Consider the following 20,450-nt stretch of genomic DNA (forward strand, 5'->3'; position numbering starts at 1 on the left):
CCCCAGCTATATTCGGGCAGTGGGCAGGGGACACCCTGAACCGGTTGCCAGCCAATCGCAGGGCACACAGGGACAGACAATTTGCTTGTTCATTCACACCTAGGGACAATTTGGACCGGCCAATTAACCCAAAATACATGTTTTTGGAATGTGGGAGGAAACCGGAGAGCCCGGAGGAAACCCATGCAAACTCCACACAGGAGGTTCGATCTCATGACCTCAGAACTGTGCCGCACACGCGCTTACCACTGCGCCGCTGTGCTGCCCTTTAGGTAAAAATCTAAATTATAATATTCAATATTATTTACAATATTCAAGGAACAAAACACAAAATCAATCAACACCCTGTAGCAGAACCATGTCAAAATATGGTATAGAAAAGTCCAAAAATAAACTAAATACAAAATCAAGAATCAAACTTAGCACCAGTTCTTGGTCCACTGAAAATAGTTAAAATAAAACATTGGCAAAAACCACACTAATAGCCAAAAAGTTAATAGATACACACGTCAAATTAAAAAAGGTGAAGAACTAAGACTTGAACACCGTGAGAACCAGAGCTATGTGCGAGACCAAGATACCAACCAAAAATCCCACAAAAAAAAGAAAATTCCTAATCAGTAAACTACGTACATGAGAGAACAATGTCTAAGTCTAGGGCCACGAAGAACTACATCAAAGCCAATTCCAGAACTTGGTAAAAACGGCGTATTCATCTATTATGACGTGTATTTTTTGGGGTGGGTTGTGTTAAAAAAAGGAAATAGATGTATTTTTGCTCACTTCCATTTTCAATTTTAGATTTACCTTGCAATAAAATCATGTTTAACAAATAGCATTCATCAGTAACTACTTTCAACACCTGAAGTAGCAAAAGCAGTAAATGAGTTGAGCACTTAGTCCTAAACCAGTCCCAATTAAAACCTTAGCAAGGACTACATAAAAACAAAACATAAAAAGTCTCATAAGAAACCGAGTGGAATAAAAGTTCAATAATTAGGTTTAAAAAAGTATAAACCGCTTTAACGTGGTTCAAGTAAATCTGATTCAAGAATTCCATCTATTGGTATGAAAATCTATTAGTATGCCAAAAACCAGGTGGAAAAAAAACAAGGAAATCCATCAGAAACCAAACCAACAACTCGAGGTTGATTTAGTTTAGTTTACCACCTAATTGTGAATGACCAAGAATACAAAATTTGTCAAGAACCACATACAGACGAAAATACTTCAGGAATCAAGTTGTGCACTAGGTTAGACCAACACTTGTGGACAAATCAGAAACCAAATCGATAGCCAACCAAAAACCTGAACCAGTCAACAGCCTGGGTAAAAAGGACCCTGTCTAGGGCCATTTTAAAATGTCGAGTCGTAAAAATAAAAATAAGGTATAAATAACAAAAACATTTCAGAAAGTAATTCAACCACAGTAACAAAGTCAAGAATTTAGTTAAGAAACTTCTTGAACCAGTTCCAAACAATGAAGTCAAGGATAAAAATCGGAAACCAAACCAACATAGGTACATTTTAAGTCAAGAATCATGTTAAGCACCAAAGCAACCAATTAAATTGTCTTTATTGTGATAGATATCAATGTTGATAAACATTTTATGCAATGAGATAATGGGACTCCAGGGTAAATATGTAAAATATATTTAAAAAGTTAAAGACTATCCGTTTTTAATAGGCAAACAATATTTACAACATAGTGATTATAAAACTAGTCTTGGTTTTGATAATAAAAATGGAATGAAAAATGATAGTGCATAGTAACAATACTGCAATGAAAAGAAGTGCAATAACATTCAGCAGCAAAACAAAACACTGAGAACATGTCTAAGATCTATCCCCCGAAAAAAATGCCAAAAAACAAGTAAAACAACAACCGGTAAGAAATAAGATGTCATCCAAAGTAAATGTAAAGTGGAGAATTAGGTACAAAGTAGAAAAGGCTTTTCCAAATAGGAGTGGCACATGGGAGCTTTGCAAAATCAAGATTGGCGCCTTGAAAAACACAATCACAAACATTGCTTTCGACAAGTTATTTTACGCTTCTTTGTTCTTTAGTTGAGGCGCATCTTTGATTGACCGCATTCCTTTTAGTCCACAAAGTCAAATGACTCAGAGAGGCGTTGGCTTTCCCCAATCATGTGATTTGAGCACGTTTAATATTTGAGACCGTCAGCCACAAATTATTTTAAACACCCGGATAAGAACAAATTGACTTTTTAAGTTCACCAAGATCAACCTGCAATGAAACAGCCTGCAGTGTTTCTAGTGTCCTTCTTCACATGAGAACAACTTGACGAAAACTGCCTCGAGGATTTTGTCGGTTGATCAGCGAGACAACACAAGACACTATCTCAGGGATAAGGATAGCAGCAAAGCCCCTGACAAAACGACTTTTGTCCTCCTTGCTGTAATTACAGACTATCCCTGACCCTGAACGCTAATACGCTCTCTTTAATCACCAAGTCAAAGGTCTAGCCTGCCAAAGTCTACGTAAATCTAATCACCAGGCTGAGATAAATCCAGGATTTCAATCTCTGAGACAATTGTCCCGTGATTAGATTGAAATGAGACTTTAAAAGAGGCATGGAGCCATTCACAACATCCAAACTGTCGTTTGGCCTTTTTGAATTCCAGACCGTAAACGTCTCACTAAAATTTCAATAGACATTAGTATTATTGTCATCATGCTGCATTTGTGCGTCGTTCCAACAGAAATTATTAAAGAGCTCAAGATGGCCAAGAAGAGGGTGCCTACCTGTTTGTGCATCTCAATGTTGAGTCCGTAAGACATCTCGTAGTACTGCAAAGCAGAAAAGAAAGATGAAGCATAACAGACCCACACCGCTAAAACATTATCTTATCGAAACTATTTTTTTTTTTCAAATGGTGTTAGAAAATATAAGAATAGAGTATCATTGTAGTTGCTGTATATGGTAACTATCCATTCATTGAATATAATTATTTCTTGTTTTTATTTTTGTTGTCAGGAGAATAAATAAAGTCATTATTTAATGTTCACATGTTGCAACGAAACTTAATTATAAAAGGGGAACTAAATTTTATGTTGTGCTCATTTGTTTTGTGAGGTAATTAGACAAGCAGACAATAGGTTCCTTAAAAAGACTCATCTTTTGAGTGAATTTGGCTAATGAGGTAGATGCTAATTTTCTTTAGTGCTCATTGTAAACCTTCTTATGCCAAACAAGTTCGTTTGACTGCATTTTTTACATTCGTCATGAACAAGACAAGCGGACAACAGTAAAGGTCTGTTAAAAATCGAGAACTATTAGGGCTTTGATTGAACTCAAAGGGACCAGCAAAGGCAACCATGTAAAATACTTGAAGGCAATTATGTCGTACTACAAAATATCTCAGTCAGAGATTGTTCACTTCTTCCATTGACAACACCAATAGTTAAAACAACACCCTAACATTCTATGCATCCATAACAATGTATTTCCATTGTAACTTGATTTTATTCCCCCCTGAGGCAAATCAGTTATTACATTTTATCACCTAGAAACTGGTCTCTGGAGACCCTAACAGCGTAAAAACATTGTTCTAGAAATACAAAGATAGTTTCATATTAGTGTAACTCCGGTTTTAAGTCATCTTGTCCAGTAAAGAAAAACAGATAAGTTTGACAATAAATAAGAAGAATTTTTGGGGTAAAATGTCCTTTTTTAAAGACGATCCGGTTGATCGACATCAAGTTCATTCTAGGCCACATTTACTTGATTGTGAATCGGGATGGATAGTAGGGCTGCACGATTTAGGAAATAAACCCAATTGCGATTTTTCAGACCAGTATTGCGATTTCTATGTGATATGATTTTTCTTTAAGTGCATTTTCTGTGCTCGTTGTTTTTTGTCAGTACTACATCATGTTGACTTTTTATTCCTCAATCGCTGTAGGTACAGTACCTACATACTTGTGAATTGCAATGGATAGCACTCCAAGCTCAATAAAATAGTGGTCCAGTCTACAAAATTTTCAAAAAAAATTCATATCACAAAACAGCATTTCAATTATTTATTTGGACATTCCTTTATAACCAAACAAAGTCAAACTTTTAACAAAATTTGAAAAATTCAAGAACATTTGCACACTATAAAATAAACTTTGCGCACTAAAAATAACCCACACCAAACAAAGTAAACCTGTATCATAAATAACATTTGAAAAAAGGAATGAATGAACTAGGGCTGCACAATTTTGGGAAGAAAGTAATTGCGATTTTTCAGACCTAATTTGCAATTGCGATCCAATTATCGATTTTAAAGAAAAATTGCATTTTCTGTGATAGTTTTTTTTCGCCGGGGGGAACATAAACATACTTACATGCAAACATAACTTGATACAACGTACTTAGAGACCGGGAGTTCCAAAATATCAACGATAGATTTAAAACTAAAAACAGAATTGCAGTTGAATAAATGGTCTTTTTTGTCATTATACAAAAAGACAACGAACTCGGAGGGTTATTGCTTTCAGTATAAATAAACGATAAAGGGGCTGGTAAGCTAGACGCTAGAGTCGGGTCCCCGCGACATCTGCAATGTCTTTGTGATGATTAAAATGCAAGAGTCACAAATGTAGAGCTTTTCCACGAGTGGTAGCTCCAAGTGGGCTACTTTATTGGTAATGGATTTGACGTTTGTGACTAGCCACGTACGGCAGTGGTGGCTGAAGAGTTGTTAGCCTAGCTGTTAGCTTAGCCAGCACACGTTCTTCTGACTTTCCTTAGATTCAGATTTAATTAATGATTTTTTTTTATGTAACGAGATGGTAAAGCTACAAACTGTGGCGTTTGTTTTGTTGGCCATTTGTGTACACTGTACGCGCTTGTTAGGCTGGTTTAAGTTGCTAGTCGTCCTATCAAAGTCGTGCACTCACGACTTGCAAACTTTGCCTCGCCTTTATTTATTGGTGCTATTAAAACCTGCTTCAGATTGCCTGGCGATGTTAAATCCCGATGTGACAATTCTTGTTGGCCAAACAAATAACAAAGTGGAACTATGAATCCTTGAAAAAAAAAAAACGCAGTGGTTTGCAGTTACGCTATCGCACTACGTCACATAGATTCGATTTCGGTTAATCGTGCAGCCCTAATGGATGGTTTTCATTCAGGAAAAACAAATATGATCTTATCTCTCATTCATTTTCATTTTGGCATTAATGACTCCAATACGCCAATTTCCTATCAATTGAACTGGCAACTTCTTCATGTTTAAGGCCAACTTGCCTATCCACATTAAGAACTTGCTGCAACATGAAGAATTGTATCGCTTGCATTCTTAGAGGTTCATAAGGAAAAATTTATATACACATTTCATTTTAAATTTTCAAATAAAATGAACAGGACAGGTTCCCCAACGACCAAAGCTTCATAATTAGTATTGGATAAGAAAAAAGTGTTATTAGAGCCCTAATTTTAATGAAATAGGGCTAAGCAGTACTAAAGGAATTGGTTATTTTAAAAATAGTTTAATTTGCAAATCAGTTCAAACAAAAAAATCAAGTGAATTTATTTGGGTGTTTAAGTTGAATCACTCAAAGCTGGTAAACTTTTGGATCACTTGACTTCACTTGTCATGAGAGAGCTCCATGATCACTCAAACGTCAGCCAGCGTCAAGAAAACATCCAACCAAGCAATTATATTGAGACCATTGTTTTTACTAGGAAGGAATTCATTCAAGGACCGGTTTTCAAATCAAAACAAACCTTCCCTGCTCATATTGTGTCTGACCTCAGAGACATGATCAATATGTGACGTGGGCGCCCATTCGAATCGCGCCAGCGGAGACAAAAACGGATCTGCCTGTGACAAATCACCAATAAACAGACTTTGTGTTTTCCCAGCCGAGCATCATAGTGTTCGATGTTTTCATCAGCGGGACGTCCTAGACGTCTATTTGCTCGGCATAATGTGTTTGCGCAACACTTTGTTATTTCCAGCCAGGTCGAGGACCGCCTGTGTCAGAATCCAGGCGGGCCACAGGTGGCACTTCCAGTCAGTGTCAATTTTGATGAAAAAAATGCGGAAATGCATTAGCAGTGAATGGGGGAAAAAGAAAAGAGCCATTCTGTCTGACCCACTGCAGTGTAAGCCGATACCTCGTACTTTCTCACATGTTTACCTTATTAGTGAGTTGCTACTGGTCTCACGAAAATAAAATAAAAAGTACCTCAAGATGTTAAGCGGCTGAGTAGAGGACATACATGAACACATAAAAGACTGCGGTTACAAACAATATGTAAAAGGACAACCGAGCAAAGTTCTTTGTCCGCACGCAAGTAAGCCCCGTGAAGTCGTGGCAAGAATTGAAAAACAAGTTTTGAATGTACATGTATTTTAGAGATGATTGATACAATATTTTCGCTTCCGTGTTTTCCGATACCAATATAATCAGTCGTCTACTTTTGCATTTTTTCAGTTTTGGAATGTTTTGATTTGTTTTTAATAATGTACTCTCTACCTATGGGTATTTTTTTGATTAAATGCATGTTTATAGTTCAGGTATTTTGTTTATTATTCAAATCAATATTGTTTTTTATGAGGTTTCTTTTAAACTATTAGGAGGCCCTAGAAAATACAGAGTTGTCATTTGGGTTGGAATATGCTCAGTAGTTCAGTGATATGTCCCACAGATAGAGGAGGTTTTGTGTTTAAATCCTGTGTCTCCAAGTTAGACAAAATAACTTTATAGACAATAAGAGTGGGTCAGAAAATGTTAACTGTTGTGAAAACTATAAAACATAAGCCTTGTTTGTTTAAAATATGAGCACTGACTTCAAATACTTGTTACCTTCTGTTATTATGAATTAGCCTCTGCTGTTAGCATACATATTATAACACTACCGTTTGGTTAGCTCTTCTATGATTAGTAGTAAGTCAGTTAGCTAGATTCTGTTGGCAAACAAATACAGAAACAATTTTGTTTTTCAAGGGAGGTGTTTCTCAAGGTTTTGTACTAAATGTTTAGGGGATTTCGCACAACGTGCTAGCCCTTCCCAAAATTCAGGAATGGCGAGGGATGGGTGCTGCCAGGCTGTACTTGCCCAAGACACACCACAGGAAGAAGATGCTAACGAGCCAGGGGGTTTAGGGATCCGTGAACCGTATTGACTTTTGACTGTTTGGAATTTGACTACGAATTTCTCCATGAAGTATTTTCATACATAAAGACCATCAGATCAAATTTACTAACCTTTTCTTTTCAAATGAAAGTAAATCAATTGTAATGAAACAAGAGTTATTTTCTATTTTGACAACCTAATGTATGTTATCAAAGCGTCAAAAAAAGAATAATGATAAGAAATGACTATTATGAATGTTATTATACTTAAAACTAGATAATCTAGAAACTGTCGGGTTTTTTTTTATCACAAAGGCTCTGCATGTGAAGAAATAACTGGATAGAAAACGAGGACTGTATGGCTTGTATAAGAACGCCAATATAGTAGAATTTAGATGAAATCCAATTCTGTTTTTTCAGACGAATGTCAAATATAAATATCGCATTGGGATAACAATCAATTGTGAAAGATGGTTCAAAAATCCCCATCAAGCGCTTCCATTTTGTCCAGTGGCGTTTTCCCACACCCCCGTTTGTCATGTGCGAGTCTCCTAGGAGAATAATCAGATCAGGGGTGCGCTTTAATAGAGCCTCAGCTCGTCCCCATTCACCCCCTCCTAACCTCCCCTGTGGGGATTTCACAAGCCCGTGCAAGACACCCGAGCCGCCCTGACAACGGTGCAGGTGTCGAAGATAGAGGCCGCCTCGCTCCACCCAAACGAGCTCGTCAACAAGCCGTGCAATTCGGAAACTTACCATAACATAATGGCGCTGCATCTCAGTCTTCTCATTGGCCAGTTTGTCATACTCCACCTTAAGGCTAAAACAGGAAAGAAGGTGTCAATTTCAAGCGCTCTGTCACTTGCATAACTCACTTAACCGTTTGGCAGCGGATTACAGCGTTTCCATTCCGCGCGCAATCAAATATTAGCCCCCGCCTGGCAATGTAGTGTTAGCAAGCGTATGTTGACATCTTTTGTCAACAGTACCTGTGATACTGGGCTTGGAGGAACTGGAATTCATCTTTGATTCGGTCACACGACTCCGCCACAGTAAATTTGAAGCCAGGCTGACCAGGCTGGTGAGGAGCCTGAAATACAACAGCGATGAAAACACCATCACAACTTTTGTAGTGCTACTTACAAAGCTAAAATGGCTGCCAGCTTTGATAGTAACAATTTGGTATTGCTACCAACGTGATTGAGCAGAAAATAAAAAAGAATATTGTGAAAGTGGGGTGGATGGGTGAATAGGTGGTTGGTTCCCCTAACCACCAAGGTTTTAGGGGCACTATTTCCTGGTGTGTGTCCTGGGAAAGTATAGCATTGTGGTACCAAATCCCTCTCCAGGCCAACAAATGTTTCCACCCGGTCTCGAACCGAGGTCGTTTCGCGTGTTAAGCCAATGTGCACTAAAGATTACTTTTCAAGGTTGATACTAATAAACATACTCAAGTTATGAGTAACCACTTGGGATTGGTGAGTACTAACACCTACTATAGGTAAGATTGCCGAAATCAGTCATAGGCAAAGATATTGGTAATCAAAATGGTGGCTGATTCCGGTATTGGCAGACTTCTAGTAACCTTTTATAAAGCAGTGTTTCTCAACTGGTCAGATGGGACCCATTTTTAGTGCCTCGTAGGCTTTTGCCTTGGCAAAATAATGCTAAAATAAGAGGGTCATTTAAACTTCTTCACAGAAGTGTCTGCTAATTCCCTGCAAATGCGAGTTGACACCTGTCATTTCACACCACAGAAGACTGATAACATTTGTTTACAAAACATGGGCATGGCCAAACACAGAACAGAAAATGCTTGAAATATGGATTTTATTATCTTAAAAGATAAAACCACAGAAGTGAAGTGTTTTGGGTTCCATTAAAACGCAGCTAATTGAACATGTAAGGGGATATTATCACTAGAAGTGTTTGTTTTTACATTTAATTTATTGTTTGAACTACACAATTGTTTTATTCAGTAAATTTGAGAGGTGGATTTCTTTCTTCATTAAGGTCGCAGCTTGTAATTAGGCTGGGGCAATGGGTCCCAGAGTGAGAAGAGTTGAGAACCACTGCTGTACAGTGATTAACTTCATCTGGATAAAATATTAGTTTTGGATTTATAAACCCATCCATTTTCTTTTCTTATCCTGGGACGGATCCCAAGGGCAACTGCCCCAGCAAAGATGCCGGCCAAGACCTCCAGAGCCACTTTATCAAACTCATCCAAGGCCATGAGACATAGCCAGAACACTCCTCCAGATGGCTGAGCCACCTCAGATGGCTGCTCTTAATTTGGATATCTCTTTGAAATTATCTGACTTTTAAGTCAAGTCATTTTTATTTGTATAGCCCTTAATCACAAAGAGTATCAAAGGGCTTCACAGGTTTACACAGACTATTTAAGAGTCTATCTGAGGGAATTAACACAATAGTATTTGTATCAGATTTCGGTAATAATGCGTATTGAAGAGTTCAGTTTCAACATTAGTCAAAAAATTAATGGTCTTAAACATCCCCACTATTCACCAGTACAAAGCACTGACAAATGGTAAATCTGCATCTACATTGCACTTTTCAAGTCGCTGAAGCACTTTATTACAATGTGCTCTAATATCATAAAATTAATTGTTTCTTACAAAATTTTAACCCCCCCTAATTTGAGACATTTTTAAAAACCATAAATCCTTATGTAGCGTGTTTTCTTAACAATTGATTGAAATGATGGATGTTCAATACCCCGAATAACCAATATGATACCCAACTAGTCAGTGGCCAATAATAACACAGGACCGTAAAAAAATAAAATTCCCTCTCGTAAAGAAATTATGACATTATAAAGAAATTCTGTAATATCCCACCTAATATTTGTCATTTTTTATAATGCATTTAGGTGAGGGAAGTTTATCATACTTGGAATTTTGTTTGCCTGGAAAGGGATGGGCGCCACCAGGCTGTACTTGCCATGACACACCACAGAAAATGGTCCCCCGACAAACCTAGTCGTTAAGGGAAACATTGATTACCAGACACTAGAGGCAGCCAGTATTTGTATCTGCCACCACTGCAAATACCGATATCTTAAAAACAACAATACCAATACATGCAGTTTGGTGTTCTCTTAATTTCTAGTTCCTGTAACAAGATAAGCCACAATTGTGTGTACTGATACTTTGAAATATGAGATATCAGAGTAATATTGACAACTTAAATTTGGAATTTTATCAATCCTAAAATGTCAGGTTCCTGTTTTTTAATGGCCCACCTGAGGGAAGCCGACATCTGTATTAGCCACCACTGCCAGTATTAATGATAGCTTAGAACAGGCTAGTATCAGCACAGCTACTGATTACAATTCAGTTTAACGTTTTGTCGTTTCCCAATTTCTAGTTCCTGCCACAAAAGCATGAAACCACAGAAGCATGTACCAATACTTTGAAATAGAGCATGTTATCAACTGGATACTGGCACAGGTATCAACCCAATCCTTACCTAAAATTAATTCTAAACCATTTATCATGACTCTGACATGTGTCCTTGAATTAAAGGAACTCAAAGACTAAAAGCCCTGTCAACACCACCAATAACACAGGAATAAAACCTAGTCAAAGAGATGAAAGCGGGTCTTACCGGATGTCGACCCTGTGGATACATCTTGGAATCAACCTTTTGGTTTTTTTCTGCGACTCCTTTGGCAAAATGGTTGAAAAGAGCAGGCAGCTTGTTGACGGAGGGAAAGGGGGGCAGTTGGTGAATAGCCTGTGTTAGGAGAACGACGCGGTTTTAATCACCAGGGGTACAATCAAACGCACTTTTGTTTGCAACTAATAATCCATGTGAGAATAATGCAATCAGTAAGTGGAAAGCAAAGAAACTGCGAGCGGAGCCTCGAGGAGAGTGACCTTATTCGTTCGCGGTATACAAACACGCACGAATTATTCTCGCTTTTGAAAACACGGAGAAAAGGGAGTAGCCACTTTTACGCAGGTGCTGTATGAATGAAGGCGCGCCTTGAAGGTTTTCAAGTCGAAAAATACAATGTATGTCGAATCCCGGAGATAAGAATTAAAGCACGGCAATCTTTCCTTCAAGCGCCTGTTCGACCTCGAATACATAACCACCCCCTCTTCATTTGAAAACATCACATAAAAGACAAGAAAATGGGACCCACCGCTTGTTTCGTGATATACGTGCCCGTCGCCGAGGAAAATGTCCGCGTGTTCACTCCGTCCGAACGACGCCGTGGCGTAGCATCCTGTCCGCGGAGCTCACCCGGCCACACCGGGGAGAGGCGAAGGCGACGATGCGGTGGGAGCTCCAACCCCCCAAAAATACTTTTATCCTCGACGAGCCTCCGCGAACCTCCCAGGAATCTTGGCCGTCGTAATCCCCCAAAGAGCAGAGAAGGAAACTATTCCGAAACGTAGGAAAAAGGGACGATATTTTTTAAAAGCGTAACATGGTGCTTGCTCTCCGTCGTCTCAGTTGTCCAGTTTAGCCCGGTTGCCACACACAGGCAGCGGGGCTGAACTACCGTGAAAGCGCCTATCTGTCCAATCGGATTATTCGCCAAGACGACGGCCTCGTCTGCCAATCGGAGGGCGGCAGCCCCACGTGGGGCAAGCGGTGGTGACTGGGTGACGTCACCCATAGAAGGCGCTAGCCCCGCCTCTGACTTCCCCCCACACATCCATAGAAAAACAAGAGCAATTCAAATTGGAGCGAGACAGTGCATATTGCGCGTCCTCATTAGCGCGCTACTTTGCCGCCCAAATCAAAGTTTTCTTGGGTGAAACCAACATCCGGAAGCAGAGGGGTGCAGAGGAGCAGCGCTTTTTTTCGATTTTCTAATTTCGCGTATCTCCGCGCGAGCGAAATGGATTTGTTTGTAGTGATGGGAATTCCGGCTCTTTTTTAGAGACCCGGCTTTTTCGGCCCGGCTCACTTTAGAGAAGCGGCTTTTTCGATTCCCAAGCAGTTCTTCAAATTTGTGTTTTGTTTTCAATGATTTTTTTAATGATGATAATAAAACATATGTTATTATAGTATTGTAACCTTTATTGTTTATTGTTTCAAAATAGAGTTTTTCCTTATTTCAAATATTCAAATCGTTTATATAAAACAAAAAACAGATGAAACGCCATTCATCCTGACCAGAGCGCCTTTAAGAGAGTGAGTGACAAAGAGAGACAGACAGACAGACAGACAGAGAAGAAACAAAATGGAGAGAGAGAAAAGTGAGAGAGACAGGGACAGAAAAAGAGATGGAGAAAAAAAAGAGAGCGATAAAGACAGAGAAAGAGCGATTGATAGAGGGATAGTAACAGAAAAAGAAAGAGTGGAAGAGAGAAAGATATAGGCAGTTATATATATATATATATATATATATATATATATATATATATATATATATATATATATATATATATATAACTGTCTATATAATAATATAAAAGAGTTGGCTCATAAAATTTTAAAGAGTTGGCTCATAGAGTCGTTTCGTTCGCGAACGGCACACCACTATTTGTCTGCAAGAGATGGTGGAGGCGACGTGATGCGGTTTCCGGTTGCATATGTGAACTCGTGAAGTAAAAGCATCAAATCAGGCGATTTGCTCCCTCCTGCTGCTCTCCACCACACCGTGAAGGACACGTTAATGACCAATCGATCCACAATCAAATTAAAGCGTCGGAACCTTGAGGGTTTTTTTTTAGATACAAACGCCGTGTTGGTTAGTACAAAAAAACCGCACGACCTCTGAGCTAATTTAGGTATCTATCCGCGCCGCAGAGTAGAGGACAAGCGATTGCCTTTGTCTGATGGGGTTGTGTCGTTTGCAAACGAAAGGGTTTTATCAGCCGACTCCCCACCTGTCAAGAGCTGTTTCCTTTTGAAACGCTTTTCTCTGTCCTGATTGGTCAATATAAATTTTCTTCAGGACTCTAAATAGCTGACCTTTAATTTGTATAAAAGCTTACCGTTAAAAAAAAAAAAAAATAAAATAAAATAAATTTATATATATATATATATATATATATATATATATATATATATATATATATATATATATTTTTTTTTTATATAAATATATATCTTAGATCTTGTAAACATTTTGATTTATGTTTCCAGTGTTTTCCAGGAATAATGTGTTTTAATGTAACGAAAAAAAATTGTATTTTTATTTTTCAGTTTGTTGTTGCCCTGAAAAGTTACTATGATCAATTGACCCTACTGAGGATAAGCAGTGCAGCTGATGAGATGATATATATATATATATATATAGATATATAAATATATGGCCTGGAAAGGGATGGGCGCAATGGTTAGTGCGTGTGTGGCACAGTTCTGAGGTCATGAGATCGAACCTTCCTGTGTGGAGTTTGTATGTTCTGCCCGTGCTTCACAATTTGTTTGACACTCACCCATTCACTATCGCGCGGTGTCAGTCATGCAAGGCTCCTACCTGCTTATCAGGGGCATTAGGGATTCAGTGTCTTGCCCAAGGACATAAAACACAAAGGAGCCGGGAATCGAACATGCGACCTCTTAATGAGCGCTTTACCTGAGCTACTGCGGCCCCAAAGTTAAAAAATTTATAAAAAAGGATAAAGAGTAAAAATGCACAAAAGACTTAGACAATGTTTTTTATCCATCTGTCCATCCATTATCTGCACTGCTTATCCTCAGTAGGGTCACGGGGGTGCTCGAGCCCATCCCAGCTATCTTCGGGCAATGGGGAGGGGACACCCTGAACTGGTTGCCAGCCAGTCGCAGGGCACACAGGGACAGACAACTCACTCGCTCATTCACTCCTAGGGACAATTTGGACCGGCCAATTAACCTGACATGCATGTGTTTGGAATGTGGGAGGAAATCGGAGTGCCCACGCAAGCATGGGGAGAACATGCAAACTCCGCAACAGGAGATTCGATATCATGACCTCAGAACTGTGCCGCACACGCTAACCACTGGGCTGCCATGCTGCCCAATAGATAGATAGATAGATAGATAGATAGATAGATAGATAGATAGATAGATAGATAGATAGATAGATAGATAGATAGATAGATAGATAGATAGATAGATAGATAGATAGATAGATAGATAGATATTAATGACATAAAATGAATATGTGCATTTGTTATCATACTGGTAATTGCACTACTTTGAAATTCTATGTTACTTTTTAAATTCTAAATCACTTTGAATCTATGTGTCTATGTGCAGCTTTAGTTTTCATTGACACTCTTTGTAATGACAATAAAGGTGTTCTATTCTATTATATTCTGAGGCAGTTGTACAGTCATGGACGCTCCACTGTAGATGTGAGTATAAGATGTTTTTACAGTCATTATGTGCATAATAATACATAATAATTGGTAATATAGTAATGGAAGCACAAAAACAATCAGTCAAACAGTTTGGGAGCCGAAAAGCCCAGGTGTTTTTAGTGAGCCGAGCCGAAAAAGCCGCCTCGCCTAAAAAGAGCCGGAGTATCCATCACTAATCTCTGAGCCGCTACGCCTTGTTTTGAAGATCCTACTCTGCCCCCACGTGGGATGACTCTGTAGCTTTAAGCACCGTCGTCCAATAGGAAGACGGCGCACTTACTTTCTGTCTCTCCATTGGCTGGAGCTTGCAGAGTCTGTCAGTCAGGCAGCGGCGATGTCAATCAATACCACGCGGGGTCAAGCGCTGACAAATGCCTGTGCTCCTCGGTCCTCCGCCTGTGAATAGAGGCTGCAATAGCTGCTTAATTAGCTTCGAATGGCTTTTCTCTCCTGTTCAAACAATCTGTTACCACCACGTGGTAATGAGAGCCAGCATTAAACAAAAGAGGAAAAGGAAGCAGTTGTAACATTACAACCTGTAGTTTTCTAGCAGCGCAGGCAAAGCCACTCCAATGTTTTGCCTTTTAGCATTATGCTAATCGGGTTAGCTCGCATTCGCTCAGCGTGGCGTGAACGTTTGGACACTAAACTCGAACATTCCACACGGCTTTGTTCCAAGATAACGCCCCTAGCTCATTCTACAACGCCTTATTTTTAAGGGACAGTGTGTAATATTTGACCAGTGGGTGCCGCCGTATGGCGTACAGCTAGTAATAAAAAGCACAAAGTGTACAAACTACGGAGAGTCCGAGTGACCAAAATACCCGCCCCCCTCTTTCATTTTTTTTGGGCACCCGTACCAACAAAATGGCAGACAATAATGTCAGCGCCCTTGAATTGAGGCACATGTGAAGTAAAATAAATACATATCTTTTGACCTGTGCGCATTTTTAAGTAATGCGGTGTTTTGTGTTAGTTCATGTTTTTTTTGCTTATCAATTGAAGCAATATTGTGTTTCTGTATGAGTGAAGTTTCTTTTTTTTAACCACAAGGCGCCGCTAAATAATACACAAAATGTATTGTTGCACGTTGCGGACCCATACACATTTCTGGACCCACGAGTACTTAAAAGAATGCGAGCGACAATAGTTAATGTATTTTTTCTTACTACTCAAATCATTATTTTTTTATTAAATTATGTTTTATACTACTGGGAGGCACTGAATAATACTCACTGTCCCTTTAAGTGGAGCATACAAGCTCAATAAAAGAATGAGTTTCAAACTGCATACATAAAGCTACGTTTGTTTCTTTTGCGTACTAAATACATAAGACGGTCCACGTCGTACACAATAATCCATACATGCCAACCATTTGACATTGTAAGGAAATATATTTTATTGCACACTCTACGCCCACAACACAATGTCTTCATAATATTTAAATGAATGAAAAACATGCCTGTTAAAAACTGGAAGTGGCCATTTTTTACCAAAATGGAAATCTAATTTGATTGTTGGAGCATTTTTTTTCACACACTAAATCGTAGTCTTGCTTTGAAATAAAGCAGCTGTGGAATAAAATACTAGTCTAAAGTCAGATTTTGTTGTTGTTTAAATTCGAAAAATTGGTAGATTTCATTTTTTTTAAAAGCATGTTTTTAAGGGGCCAAAGTGGTAGTCTAACACGTAAAGCAGTAGAACAGGGATGAATAATCCAAATACCGTATTTTCCAGAGTATCGACTCCTTCTTCAATTCTCTTTCTTCTTTTTTTCCTTGCACACGTGTGACCTATCCAACAACAAAAACGATACTATTTAACACAATTGTCAATGACTAGTCAAACGAATATTGTGGGACTGTCGAATGAGGTGGCTCACCTTATTAGAAAGCACATATTCTTAACAAGGTTTCTGGACGTAAAGTGAAAGTGTGACATTCTGCCTTTGATCTTTATTTCCGACAAAGCTTTAAGTTCTTGTTTGATCTCTCTGATTTCATCATTACATTCGTTCCCCTTTTGTGTTAGGGTAAAATAGTGTTGGAGTCTTCTTTGTAGTCCCAAAATGTGTTTCATCTCTTTAAGTTTTTTGTTTTTTCCTGCATTTTTAAAGAAAAACTGCGTTAGTCTCTTTGTTAACTCCCACCATTGTGCTTGTGAATCATACGAGTCTTTTTTTATTTTTATTTTTTTTTGGTTTGAACAAATTTATTGACACTAATAACACAAAACAATCATGACAATCTCAACAGCAATTAAGCACATTCACAATAAACGCCAAAACATAACCACCAAGCCACAAGGGATGTAAATGACATAGGGAAAGGCATTCTATCTTATTTCAATAGCATGCCCTTTTTAGTCATGGTACCAGATACAATTGTAAGATTAGTTGGAAAACAGAAAATGATAAAAAAAATCTGTAAAAAGTTTTGTTTCACTTTTTCTTAGCTGAAACTAATCATTGTAAGTGACAAACATTGTTAAATATGTGTAGCCATGCATTTATTCATATGTTTTAAGACAACCAGATTATTTCCCACCATGCCCTTTTCTCCAGTCCGTTTAGAATTGCGTGCACTCTGTGACGACTTTGCAAGTCGGTGATACAATATTGTATTTCAGTGGTGCCCAACCTTTTCTGTACCACGGACAATATTCCAGCGGCCCTCCCCAATAATGGCCTTAAAAATTTTGTAAATTGTGTGATGATGACGTAAAACCTAATAACTTTTCATGGGTTGTCTGTGTCCCTAGGGGTCTAGAGGTCTTGTTTTGATCTGGGTTTATTATCATTGCCTCTATTGTTTTGCAATTGGGATCAGCATATTTTTAGACGAATCAATCAATGCACAAATACAAGTACAAATGGGGTGCCTAATTATTTCCTTTGTGCTACCCTAGCCTAGTATTATTTTCCTGTGCCTTATATTCTGGGGTGCCTTATACATTAAATAAATAACACAAAAAACTTTTTTTGGGGGGTGCGCCTTATAATCCTGTGCGCCATATAGCGTGGAAAAATACAGTATCTTAATTAATCAGTAAATTATTCCAAGCACAGCTACTGTGTCATGAATACATTGTTAGTGCAGTCAAGTTGGATAGCATGCAAAGTTCTGGTCGTATATGTTTACATGACAGCCATATTTTTATCGTGCCTCTTTCCTCAGTTTAGTGATGTTCTGCCTGGCCCAAAGTGTGAACGCATGCCATGTTTCACACCGTTTGGGTAGTAGCCTGTTGGCAATGCAGAGGTCATTGTGTCATGTTAAGGCCTGAGCGCAGCAGTGCTCTACTTGTCATTCTTGTCAGCTACCTTTAAGGAAGCGGGACGGCTGTGTGTGTGTGTGTTTTACTACCCTCACTCCCCCCTTCCATCCCTAAAGTAAGAACTGTGTGAGAAACTCAAGCACACACAAGAGCCTAATCCAAGCAAGCCAACCCCCCTTGCTGTGCAATAGAGAGCACTTGGATTAAAGGCAACAAAGGCTCCGCCAAACCCCAAAGAGGGCGAAGGAGGGATTTTGCGAGGGAGGGGGATTGTAATGTCCACCCACTGAGACCCCCACTCTGTTTATTTACACGGAAACCCCGGCCTGACTGGAACACCCGGCCCTAGGCATTACACATTGGCCTATTTGCAGAGGTGGCTCAAATTCTTGACAGAGGAGTGATTGTTGTCGCGGCCGCTGCCAGCCGGCTCACTTTCGACGTAACGCTAACACAAAACAAACATTCGCTACCACGGAACAATTAGCGTGAGATCACAGCCGTGTGCAAACGTTTAACTTTAGGGACTTGCGAATCCCTTTTATCGATGCAAGGGCCAACATTTAGGCACTGTTTACGAGACAGTTGTTGTTAAATCCCACGCGTTATTATTATCGTTAGCATCCTTGGTGATAACAAAATATGTCACTGCCCATATTCAATCATGAGTGTATAATTTATTCATTTATAACTTCTTCATTTTATTTAGTCGTAATTAAGATATTTCATTTGTGCAGTCATGATTGTACAACTTTGATTTTTTTAGTTGTGCTCTATGATGTAGCTAGAAATGGCCTTGGACATTATATCAGAACAGATGTAAACAAAGGGTCGTAGTGCAGTGTAAATTTCCACCGTTGCTGTACCATAAGTTTTGTTTTGCTCCAAGTTTAGGTTTCGTTTGAGTTCAATGACAGCCCTGTTAGTATAAGATTGATTGCAGCCATTGTCAGTGACTCGTTTATGACCAGATTATTCTGCGAAAAAAAACCTTTGAACAAACTGCTCAACATTTTCTCGCCTTGATTTTGATAACTTACCTTCTCTCCAACCAGAATCAAATGAAGAAGAAAAAGTCGGTTTACATTGTCACTATTGGTGATACGTTTACTATGCAGAATGCTAGTTGAGTATTTTGGGTATCATTTCTTATTTTTGTTCATTATTTTGACTATTATGCACAATTTACATCATTGTCATTGTTTGTGATAAGTATATTCTGTTTAAATTTAGGACAGCTGCAAAGGTGATTGCAAAGGGTGCCAGTTATTTATTTGACTATTATACCTCACTGTTGTTCATTGCTTTGACTATTATTCACCGATTGCATCATTGTCAGTATCGCCCAATTATGTTGCTGTTCTTGGAGTTCCAACACCTTTTAAGACTGATCAGCTTTTTGTAACCTAGGAGATTTAATAGAAAAACGGACAAAGAGGGGGTCTTTTAAAACAGGTTAGAATTTCTTATCTGATGCTTGGGTCCTGTCCTGTACTCTTTGCAAGTTCAAAATCCATTGACGTCTTCTCTCCTTATTTTGAGTGTCTACTAAACTATAAACGTAACAACAACACATCTTAATCGACTTTAAAATAATAATAATAATAATAATTTCCTTTGTATTGTCATTCTTTGTAACAATGTACACAGAACGAAATGTCGATACACCTGACCCGTTGTAGCGAGTCGATGCAGCCGCAGCCAACAGAGGGCGCCGCCATTATACCAATTAGGTATGTCTCGGCCGAGGCGCGAACCAGCGACCTCCCAGTCTCAAAGCGGGCACACTACCATCTAGGCTACTGAGCTGGAATATGAGAGACCTCACATAACGTACTCAAGCTAATTGTACTAAAGTGTCGAAAACATCTGACTTGTGAGCCTTCTCTTTGATCACAGTTATACTCAAAACGTAATATCCATTCGAACTTCCTCAAAAGGGATGAAAGCAGTTTCTTAACATCGTCCGCTCATATACATTTAATAAAAGAGCCACTGTATTGAAATGATTTATCTTTAAATCATACTTATTTTAGCTTATAAGAATACAAGCATATGTCCTCTACCCCATTATTGCCCCTTCCCCTCAATTTTGCAAAGACTGTTTCCATTCATCTGCAACATCTCAGGAGAAGTGAAAGAGTAAGGGCCACGAGCATCATTTCACAAAGATAGGTTTGGAGAGCCCTAGCTTTTTATCAGTCACAACCCCTTGTATCTACTGGCCCTCTAGAAGCAATTGTGGAAGGAAAAAAAATCTTTACATGTGTCAATATTTTGTTGTGTAGTGGTACTAAATTCCTACAGAGGGCGCTAAGAGATGTGGTTGCAATGAATACAAGGGAGGAATAAACAAAAGTTAAGTGCAGTAGGTGTGACTTTAATGTCTCATCAGAATCTATTGGCCTGGCATGCGTTTTACAGCATTTCCATACACTTTTATCGCATTAACATAGAATAAAGTCATTTTCTTCTGAAAATAACCAAGTTCATCGTTTTCTTCTCTTTGCACAAACTAGAAAATGTTACTTGCTGTCACTGCACAGGCGGCGTTGTGTTGCCCGTCGGCGCTCGTGTTTGCATGCTCACAAACAAACACGCGTTTCTCTTTACCATGAACACGTCATTCATGGTCGAAATAGCGGCCGTTCACCAGTGCACACTAACATTCCGTTCAAGCAAATGTGTCATGTCGAGATGAATTGCCCCCACTATAATATCAGGGTGACTCATAAGCCGATGATCGATGA

The 20,450-nt window shown here is 38.9% G+C and overlaps 1 protein-coding gene across 1 annotated transcript in view; it reads right to left on the bottom strand.

Moving 5' to 3' along the window:
* The window catches only part of tle3a (TLE family member 3, transcriptional corepressor a), a 53,621-nt gene extending 38,526 nt beyond the window's left edge, over positions 1–15,095 (bottom strand). The window contains exons 1-7 of the mRNA XM_088340127.1: positions 14,961–15,095; positions 14,705–14,833; positions 11,265–11,504; positions 10,724–10,852; positions 8,083–8,183; positions 7,850–7,913; positions 2,768–2,812 (exon numbers count right to left, since the gene is read on the bottom strand). Coding sequence (XP_088196253.1) covers positions 2,768–2,812; positions 7,850–7,913; positions 8,083–8,183; positions 10,724–10,852; positions 11,265–11,504; positions 14,705–14,719 — 594 coding nt within the window. The 5' untranslated portion in view covers positions 14,720–14,833; positions 14,961–15,095. The remainder of the gene's footprint in view (positions 1–2,767; positions 2,813–7,849; positions 7,914–8,082; positions 8,184–10,723; positions 10,853–11,264; positions 11,505–14,704; positions 14,834–14,960) is intronic.
* Positions 15,096–20,450: the final 5,355 nt, after the last annotated feature.

The sequence above is a fragment of the Urocampus carinirostris genome, chromosome 7 (assembly GCF_059441175.1).
Source record: "Urocampus carinirostris isolate Australia breed hairy pipefish chromosome 7, RoL_Ucar_1.0, whole genome shotgun sequence".
Lineage (NCBI taxonomy): Eukaryota > Metazoa > Chordata > Actinopteri > Syngnathiformes > Syngnathidae > Urocampus > Urocampus carinirostris.